This window comes from Ctenopharyngodon idella, chromosome 22 (genome assembly GCF_019924925.1).
Source record: "Ctenopharyngodon idella isolate HZGC_01 chromosome 22, HZGC01, whole genome shotgun sequence".
NCBI classification, from domain to species: domain Eukaryota; kingdom Metazoa; phylum Chordata; class Actinopteri; order Cypriniformes; family Xenocyprididae; genus Ctenopharyngodon; species Ctenopharyngodon idella.
The window spans coordinates 9,419,324-9,430,034 of NC_067241.1; the positions used below are offsets into that span (position 1 = coordinate 9,419,324).

At 37.6% G+C, this 10,711-nt stretch overlaps 1 protein-coding gene across 1 annotated transcript; it reads left to right on the forward strand.

Annotated features, from left to right (window-relative positions):
• The first annotated feature begins 8,015 nt into the window (after positions 1–8,015).
• On the forward strand, positions 8,016–9,783 carry bhlhe23 (basic helix-loop-helix family, member e23). The gene has a single exon (XM_051881134.1). It carries the CDS (start codon positions 8,428–8,430, stop codon positions 9,109–9,111), a length of 684 nt encoding a protein of 227 aa, XP_051737094.1. The 5' UTR covers positions 8,016–8,427; the 3' UTR covers positions 9,112–9,783.
• The last annotated feature ends 928 nt before the right edge of the window (positions 9,784–10,711 follow it).

Here is a 10,711-nt window from a genome sequence, read left to right on the forward strand (position 1 = left end):
GACCGACTTTTTTTTTGTCGTATTATTTTTACATGTTTTACATGTAGCAAAACATCAGGACACAGCTCTGAAGCGTTATAAAAGGTTTTTTTAATAAGTAAACAAAAAATAACCTCTGCCTTCTGTCAGGGGATGGTAGTAATATTTCTTTAAAGATATGTATTGACTTTTGTTTATCTTATGCTTAATATACATTTTAATCTACAATATAAAAAATAATTGTTTGCTTAACAAAGTAAGTTACCTTAATTTTGAGTTCATTGAAATTAAAAATTTGAGTTGATACAATGAAGGCGATTGGTTTAATCAACAGAAACTCAAAATATTGTTATCTGAACTAGATTAATTATCTAAGTTGATTTGACAAAAGAAAAAATGTTATGATAAATCATGAAAATATTTTTTTACAGTGTACAAAAAGTATTGTTTTATGGTCTGAGAACAGTTGGTTTTGTAGTGAGTGATAATTTTGAATGAAAAATGAATGAAAAGATCCATGTTAAGCACATTCTAACGATAATCTGATTAAATGTTGCTATTTTAAAACCTCTTCAGTGTTTATTTTATAAAATCTATAGTATATTTATTTTAATATCCATAATATGCGATGATAATAGATAAAAGTAGTAAAAAATGTCTGTTTACCCTTTCCTCATTATTACCTGAAGTGCTTGTTCACTCTCCGAATATGTTTGTTTTTACTCCAGCAGATTTTGAAATGAATTCAGTGTGACCTCTCTGGCCTCTGTGACCTGTTATCACCATGGTGACCGTCCTTTAGCGAGCACCTCATCAATCAGATGCAGTGACAGCTCATCTGTCCCCTGCAGCGCACTCACCAGGGCCTCCAACCAGATGTTTGTGCGACAGGAGAAATGGCTCCTCCGATCAGTGGTATGTACGTTAAGGAATAGGAGCTGACACGGTCGTAATAGTGTTCAAGGGTTCAATGCGAGACAAATTATTATGTTTTTTGTTTTTCCATATTCAGATTATTTGTGTATTTCAATCACAAATGCCACGGAGGTTCTCTGATTATGGTTTAGCAGTAGATGAAAAACTGTACACCTACAATTTAAATGGGCAGAAATTGCACAGCAGCCTGCTTTGAATGAAACCCTTACATTTTATAAACATTTAAATTACAGCTCTGGCATCAGTCACAAAACCATTTTACTTCTGCTTTGTTTATTTTCCAGTCTTTCAGACATCTAAAAAACGATAAATAGGAAAGTAGCGATTCAAGAAAAGGTTTTAACAAACATCACACGTCACTGGATATTTTTTTGTTTTGTTTTGTTTTCGAACAAATTCTGAATTTCATCAGGAATCTCCGAGCTGATCCTAACCTGATGCGGTTTTCCGCAGTCTCCGGTTGGGAGAGGAGCGGAGCGCTGCTCCTTTAAGAGGTTTGAATTTGACTTTAAAGTGGGTCACAGTAAAAATATCTTCAACAATTATTCATGCAGCCCTCCCTCTTTTTCTATACCTCCTCTGCTCCTCTCTAAAATCTGCATGGTGCTGCAGTGCTGGAAAGATGACTCTTTTGTTTTGTCACAGGCGGATCTGATGAAATGTTGGTGTAACAAACTGTTTCTTTTGCAGTAAACGTCTGCACTCAGCCTGCGATTACCATCTTGCCCACATCCCGCCTTCTGTGCTAGCAGTTGTTGTTTTTCTCATCGCCTGTTTTGATGCTGAGACGGTAATAGTGTGTTCTGTCCACATTGGGCGCAGCTTTGAGATACCGCGAATGACATGCCCCTCGGCCAATTGTGTACCTTGTTTCTGACACGTTCAGGTGGACGCCGTCGAGCATGCTCAGTCGGCACGGGGCTGTGCGTTCAAGAGCGGCTAAGCATGTGATTAGTGCAGGAGTGAATGGTACAGCACTGCAGCATATGGGAGTCTGTCTCTCTGCTCCCTGTAGGTTTAAACTGAACATCTTCAAATTAGTCAGAGAGAGATCAAAGCTACCCTCGCCATCCTCATCGAGAGGAAGGCTTTGAACTTCCTCCTCCCTCTCCTGTGTGTGTGTGTGTGTGTGTACGTGAGAGGGAAAGAGAGCGAGAGAAGGGATGAGATGGGATGGTGTGCTGGTATGGAAATGAGTGAAATCTCATGAGTGTGTTACTGAGAGGTGAGAGAGTTTCTTTTTGATCACGTGTGTATGTGTGTGTGTGTGTTCATGTTCATTCTTGCACAGATTTTATTCTTTGGAATTCATTAATTACTTGGTTCGTTTTGTTATGATTTCAGCCATTTAATTCTTTAGTACCACATGCTGTAATAGGAAACTGTCCACACAGTCTGCCCTGTGTGATATTATTCTCACTTGTAAATGATTTAATTCAGCTAAATTTATAAATGTAAATAAATATATTTATAGGCATACTTTTTAAAGAGCAAAAATAGAAAGCCATAAAAGTTTTTTTTTTAAATATTATATTATATAGGGGGCCTTTGAATATTGCATTGAGTAGTATATTATTAAGAGAAACTGGGAGTGTTAATATAGGTAAATTAATTAATGACATAAATATCATATTAAAAAAAATATATAAATAAATATCATTCATTTTGTGTCAAGAACAAGAATTTTCTTCAATAAAAACAATAGGTATTGAGGAAAACAATTCATTTTAGTTTTAATTTTAGTTTAGTTTTAATATATTAATTATATTAAAAATAATTAGAGAGAACCCCTAGAGAGAACCACTGCTGTAAAGGGCTTTTTTCTACATAAAAATGTATTTAAAATTTTGAATGCATTTTATTTTTGTTTTATTTTATATTAAATTTAATTGATTAAATGCACAGGATGCTAAAATAAAACTATTCAAAAAAAAAAAAAATTAATCAATTAAAAAAAAAAACTCTGAAAATGAGGACTGTTATGAAAAACAAAAGCTGTAAATAACGCACAAGATATATGCTTTGTTAGAATATATTTTAAATAAATGGCTGATCTCCATTTTGACGTACTGATCATGGTTGTATGGATTCACTTCATATAAGCAACACATTCAAAAACATTTTGCTTGCCTCTGAGACAGATATTTGACATCTACAGGTCACGGACTGTCTGAAGACGCCGTAAACTCATAGAAAGGCCTAGAATAGAATTTATCATGTTAGTTAACACAAAAACAACCAAGCGGGGAATTCACTACGATGGCATATTCGCCCCCTCACTTTTTAATATTTAGGGAGTTTTTGTCCCTGAGCCCGGGTTCATTTCTGACCCTGGTTCACTGCCGCAGTTCCACATTAGAGAAATAATCACATTATGCAGCTTATTGTTTTTCGTGTTTATGTGAAATTGCAAACTGCAGTGAGAAGCTTCGCTCTAATGACCAAAATTATAATTCCAATGAGAATTCACATGAGGGAGATTGTGCTGCTAATGGAAGCCTTACAACGATCCAAGAGGTTCAAAGAGAGATGAATGACAAGCTCACACACACACACACACACACGCATTCCCGCACTTTCCTTCTCCTTTCCTTTCCTGCCTATACACATATATTTAAAAATTTGATTATTTATACCGAAACCAATTAAACAAGTCTCAGTACAGTGTCACAAAGATAATTTGAGACTCCTTTTCTGAGAGCGTGGCTTGTTAATGCAGCTCTTTGGCAGCTGCTGCCCCCTTGAGGTCTCTGGACACTACTGAGGGATCTTCAGTGGGATTCACAGTCCTCAAGTGGCATGTCACCTTGGAGTAGTCTAGCCTGCGGTTGCTGTGGCAACAGGGAGCAGCGGATCAATTGCACTGTGAGCGTGCCAATACACAACCGAATCATGCTTTGTTTTGTAGTTAAATATATTTTCCTCTACGGAGGTCGTAGTGTTAACGTCGTCCATAAAAATCGCTTTTACTTTAGCTTCAACCACTTGTTTTCAAGACGAACAGTCTGTTTATCTCAATGTTTGCGGTGTAAGAGCAGAAAATCTCCACTAGCACAGCTATAACTGTGATCATGTGACCTACACCTATGTTGTCTTCTAAATCATCCTAATACTACTTCTTAACCGAAAGTTATAGCTTTTGTTGTTTTTGCTGCCACTTGTCATGTATGAATGATGAATTAATGCTGTTAAAATTTGATCTAAATTATAAGATCCTTTTGTCAGACTTGTTGGTCCGTGCACCAGTAGTCACCTAGCAACAACCAAATAAAAGCGCGAGCATTCTGTTGCTTGTGCCGTACGTGGTTTCTTGCATTACTGAGCTCTCACGCACATAAACGTGTGTTTGCCATCATTATGGAAATGTGGATAGAAGGTCAGCGGTTATTATGTGGCCGAGAGATTATATTCCATTTGCTTTTTTACTCTCAGGACATTACTACACAATTTTTATCGTGCTCTGTGGTTGTGATGTTCAAAACGAGTGGGTTTGTGCAGCTTTTGTTAGCCTATCTCTTCAGCACCATTGGAATCATGCACACACTTAGATATAACATCATCCCCGAAATGACTGCGCATGATGACTACTTTCTGATGTGGAAAATGGTTTGAAGACACAGACAAAAATGGGAATGCTCTGAAATGTGCCACCTCTCTCTTACAATAGCCAGGGAGCCCTATAATTTCACGGCGTGTTAGGGCAGAGGCAGGAGACGTCTCTGGCGGGTGTTTGGCCGGAGGGCCTCGGAGCCTGATATCACACGCTGAATGATAACTCTCAGAGAAACGCTCGCCTCTGCTCCCAAAAAAAAATCTCCCGCTGATCACACGCTGCTGCCGCTCCAGCAAAGGGAATAGCCTGGAACAAGAGAGATAAAAGAGGTCAGTCTCTTTGTTTGTCCACACATCCATCCATCTGTTTATCTGTCTTTTCAAAGCACTGAGCGCAACTGCTGTGTGTGCTATGCAGAAACATCAAACAATCTTATTTTTTTTTATATATAAAATCATGTTTATTTACATATTTTCCCCCCAGGCAGGCATAGTTTTGTATTTTTGGATATTCCACATCACTAGTGCGGTGTACACGTGTAGGCAGTCTGTGCATAGGGGTTTTGTTACAATTAATATTATTTATATTTTAATAATAGTGCTCTTTGTAGTGTGAGGATGCAGTGTTTGCATAGCTCTAGTGTTTTCGCAACACAATCCAGAATTGTTTTACAGCAGCGCCCCCTTGTGTATTATATGAGAAAGCACAGATTGTTCTCTTTATACACTGTGAAAAAGAATTGTTGGTTTAACTTAAAGTAAGTTACCTGGTTGCCCTTAAATTTTGAGTTCATTGGAATTAAAAATTTGAGATAAAATGAAGGCAATTGGTTTAATCAACAGAAACTCAAAATATTATGTCATCTGAACCACATTAATTAAGTTGATTTGACAAAAGAAAAAATGTTGTGATAACAAATCATGAAAATAATTTTTTACAGTGTAGATATATGGTTGTTTGGCCTTCAGTTCACTATTTAAGGTACTGCACTTTCAACAGAAACTGCAAAACTGAAATAGCTCGTGTTTTAGTCTGAGTAATGCACAAACCTGTTCATTTGGACTCAGTCTAGGACAAAATCTTAGGTTTTCTTTTCATTTTGTGTTAAATTAAAAGTAATAATAACTGAAATGAGATATAATATATATATTAAAAAAACTCAGTTAGTTGCCAAAGCAACATTTTTATTTAGTTTCACTTGATGTACTAAAATAACTAAAACTGAAATAAAAATTCAACTCTTATTATCTAAATAATGACAAAAACACAAAAAATGACTAAAACTTTAAATAAAATTAAAATGGAAATGTAAAATTAAAAACTAATTCAATATAATAATAAAATCTATAACAGTATCTCAAAATCTTCAGCATTGCTATAAGCTGAATTAACACGTTTCAATATCAGAGGATGCTTTTGTAAACAGAATTTCCTGGAAATTATTTAAGGTTTAAAGCTGTAATAATAACATTTATATGTATTATCAACATTAAATATTGTTTTATTGATTTTAATTGCGTATTAAAGGGATAGTTTACCTAAAAATTAAAATTCTGTCATTAATTACTCACCCTCATGTTATTCCAAACCCGTAAGACTTTCGTTCATCTTCGGAAAACACATGAAGATCTTTTTCATGAAATCTGAGAGCTTTCTGTCCCTCCATAGACAGCCTACTCTACCACTTTGAAAAAGGTCATAAAGAGATCGTAAAATTAATCCATATGAATTGAGCAGTTTAGTCCAAATTTTCTGAAGAGACACGATCGCTTTATATGATGAACAGATTGAATTTATTCACACATAAACATTTATTAACACACATCAGTTGTGGTAAACGGAAATGATGCATGTGAGAACCAATGAGGATTATTCTTGTGTGTTCCGCAACAGGTTTGTTCTTGCGCGTCAAGCGGGTTCGGTTGAGCTTCTGTTTATGTTCATATGTCATATGTGAACAAAAGCCTAAATTAAATCTGTTCATCATATTTATAGCGATCAAGAAAATTTGGACTAAACCACTCAATTCTCAATTCAAACTGTTTGAAGCGTCAAAGTTTGTTGCGTAGGCTGTCTATGGAGGGACAGAAAGCTCTCAGATTTCATCAAAATGATCTTTATTTGTGTTCTGAAGATGAACAAAAGTCTTACGGGTTTGGAACGGCATGAGGGTGAATAATTAATGACAGAATTTTCATTTTTGGGTGAACTAACCCTTTAACTTATCTAGTAATTCTTTTATGTTTTGTCTTGTTTAGAAATTGTGCTTTTCTTAAATGAACACAAGATGGCGGTGCATCATCTTCGCATTAAGTCTGTTTAATTGAGAACTCTATTTCTTCCTTTGATTGGCTCCATGAATGTCTTTTTGTTTTGTTTTTTCAAGTAAGAGTTGAAATCAACTGTTGAGCGATAATTGCAGCTTGTTTAATAGGTTTCAAATTATATATTTTTTTTTCTGTAGAATCCCAAGAACTGTTATAAACTACCAGAAAGGCCACCAGCCACCTCATCTTTAAAGAATCAAAGTTAAGATTTTACCAACCTGCAAAAAAATTTGCTATCTTCACATTTGTTGTAGGTAACAGCCTTGGATTTTGGCTGTAGGTGCTGAAGCAGAATTTTTGGCCTCATCCAGGCGATGAGATTAATCCCTCACAGCACGTGCTCTCTCCCATTCACTTCCTCCGTGTTCAACAAGAGACACACGTCAGGTCAGATGCAAATAACATAATTTAGTCTGCATGGGGAAAAGAAAAATATTGTTGTGACAATTTTCGAGCAAGAGAAAATGTTTCCATTTGCTTAAAATGTGTCACCTATCATCAAATTTAACAGAGTCGTCGCGTCAATTTTTGGCTAACCCGGAACTTCTATTAGTTCCCTCAGGCATTTCTTATAGGATTTTAGAACCGGGATTTAAAATAAAATCTGTTTAAAATTACTTAAAGAGGCTTAAACTTCTGTTCTGTGGTACAGTTAAATACTATAGTAAATCAAGCAGGCCCTTATGGTAGTTGTAGTCCTTATGTTGCAACTTGTCAGTTTCTTTACAATTCATGCTTGATGTTTGACTGTATATGTGTTTCCTCTAGTAATGTTAACCACCGAACTTATTTCATTTTTTTACTCTTAAGACCAAAACATTTTTAAAAACCGATAGAAAATTTCCGAGGGACCCCAAATGCTGGGGAAAAAAATGCTAATTTTGCCCCAGTTTTAGGACTACAAACTGAACCTCTATGATTTTATTGGAAAACTGTTTGTGTCCACGGTACAATAATAAAAAACGTATTCAGTGATAATTATATTCCTTAAAAGAGAGCCTAAATTTGTTACCCAATTAGTTCACGAGGCTGAACGTGGCAGAAAAAAAAATGCACACAATAAAACAAGTTGTTAAGAAACATTTTGTTATGGCAATACTTCGTTAATTTGCTGTAACTGATACAGTATTACAGAATAATACAATGGCTGTTCACTACAACGCGCCTGCCCTGTATTACATTATGCCATCATTTGTTCAGCAGTTATCATCGCTATAGTTGAATTTAGGAGCATGCCAGTTTCTAATCTTCTTAATTAAAACGCCCTCCTGATTGGACAGAGTGATAATCCCGCGGGGCCTCACGCTCTTACTCACTTGCAAGTAGAACTGCGCGTCAGTCTCAATCTGCCCAGGGCGAGGGCAAGACGCACTGCAAGAACGCGCGCAAGTTCAGACAAGGCGTCTAAAGTGCACACAACATCACTGTCTGCGCGGAAGAGCGTTACGCGAGTGCTCGACGTGATAGGGGAAGAAAGATCTCTATCAAAAAGTGACTTCATTTTCAACAGCCCTTTGGAGGACACCCACGAAAGAAAAGAAAGAAGACAGCGCGAGGAAGCTTTCAAGAGCGCGCTCGAAAGTTTTCCATCCGGTCCGTTTTTTGTTTTACTTTTATTTATTTTCTCCAAAAATGAATGTCGGCGAAGAAAACTTGCTGAAATCGATCAGCAACGACACCCTGCTGGACCTGACGCAGCGCTACGGACAGTCCGCCTTCGGCTTCGGCGCTGGCCATGGTACTGGAAGTCCTGGCCGCTTCTCCCTTACACCTGCAGCGGATTTCCTCTCCGGTCAAACAGGAAAGTCGAACGAAAGTGGCGGAGAGCAGACCAGCGATGAAGACGACGGCTTCGACCACCTCGAGTCTCGAAAGCGAGGCGCGGGGTTCGACGAAGAGAAGCACCCGAGCGCTCTCGCCAAGAAGCCGAAGGAGCAGAGATCTCTTCGGCTGAGTATTAACGCGCGCGAGCGGAGACGCATGCACGACCTCAATGACGCGCTGGACGGCCTGAGGTCTGTGATTCCCTACGCGCACAGTCCGTCCGTGAGAAAACTCTCTAAAATCGCAACTTTGCTTCTTGCAAAAAACTACATCCTAATGCAGGCGCAGGCGCTGGAGGAAATGCGCCGGTTGGTGGCTTATCTTAACCAAGGACAGACTATAACTTCACCGATTCCCACCGCGCTCGCGCCTTTCGGACAGGCGGCCGTGTATCCGTTTTCAAGCACGGCACTGGCCACCTGTGCGGAGAAATGCAGCTCGTTCTCCGGGACCCCGTCCAATCTGTTCAAACACTGCAACGACAAGCCTTGACTTCCACGAGCTGAACTCTTCCTGCTTCATCCTTATGTTGTTCTGAATTCGAATGGTTTTGTTGGGAATGAGCTTAGGTTTGATTCAAAACCCCTACGTGTCTAAATAACTACGATGTGTCATGCAGATTTATTAGATAATACAACAAATAATGTTAAATAACTGAGGCACACAGTATTACTGGAATAAGCTTTTAAACCCCTCAATTTCTAAAGCCTTTCTGTTTTTTTCCCCCCAAGCGAAGGATTAAAAATGATTATTTGTGTGATAAACAAACATAAAGAATTCTATGTTACTTGCTCACAGCTTGCGGAGGATTTATTTCCTAATTCAAACCTTTTCTCTTTCGATTTCAGCGTTATTGGTGAACTATGCAATTTACTGCAATTGCCCACATTCAAGAATTTCTTAACCTGTTTGTCAGAAATGAATAAACGGAAAGCTGAACTGTCTCACATCCATCAGTGTATTAGGAAAAACGGTGTAACATTCTCAAATGTTTGGCCTAAAAAGATTTTGTTTTTGTTATTGCACAATTCACTTGATTGTATTGTACAACTGTGAAGAACTACTTGATCAAGCCTACAAAGCATTTGATCTCGTTGCGACATGAGTTTCATACTGTATAGCCTATTGTTTATATGTCTTTATAATTAAAACATATATCTATGACCATCTCTGTTTTTTTTTCTTCAAAACTTTCAATTGTTCATTCATTTACTGCTTTTGTTTCATGTATCAGACGCAGTGTCTTTTTACAAATCATTAAATGATTTAAAAATAAGCCTGATGGTCCTAAATGACCAAAATAAAAGCTTAAGTGGTTGTTATTGCTGTTTGTAAACAGGGCCTAGCTCGTGTACATGCCAACACAAATGTCTGCCACACTTAAGTTCAATTATGTAGCCTATTGAAGGTTTGTGTCACGATTTTAATGTGTATTGAACTTATAATAACTTAAATGAGACCAGTCTCTGGTCTTCACTGGTAAGATGCGGCCTGCTGCTGGAAGCGCCCCGGGGCCGAAGGGACCTGTCCTTGAGTATTTGTGTGATCGTGAATCGGCGGTGTTCTGTAACCTAGCCGTTCCGCTTATTAACACGATTTCAGCGCCTGTCGTCCACAGCCTGCTAATGCGAGAGCGCAGTAAAGGCAGGTTCATACACACTGCTCTTTAACGAAACCAGACCTTTGTCAGTGATCTAACACTGAATCGATATATCACTTCATTTTGGATTGTTCTTCTTGAAGTTTATTTAGCCTCAGAGAATAGGCCTCTCGTTTTTCGTTTTACACACGTAGCCAATTCTACCAGCAGAGGAGGCAAATATAAAGCATTACGCGTTTGAATAATTGAATTTAATTCTATTCTTAGTGCATTTAAAAGATTATGTATTTTAACTTGTTAATTTAATGTAGGCATCTAGTGTAATTTCGACCTCTGATTTGTTATAGAACAAATGTAATAAGAATACATAATAAATGTCACGATACATTCCTGGCTCATTGCACGAAAGATGTGCCTTTTATTTCCCCAATAAACATAAACAGTGCCGCTAACAGAGACAATATGACACCAACTTTTACTTATGTTATTATA

Coding starts and splice junctions, on each gene's coding strand:
- bhlhe23 (XM_051881134.1), top strand. CDS start 8,428: ATGAATGTCGGCGAAGAAAACTTGCTGAAATCGATCAGCAACGACACC.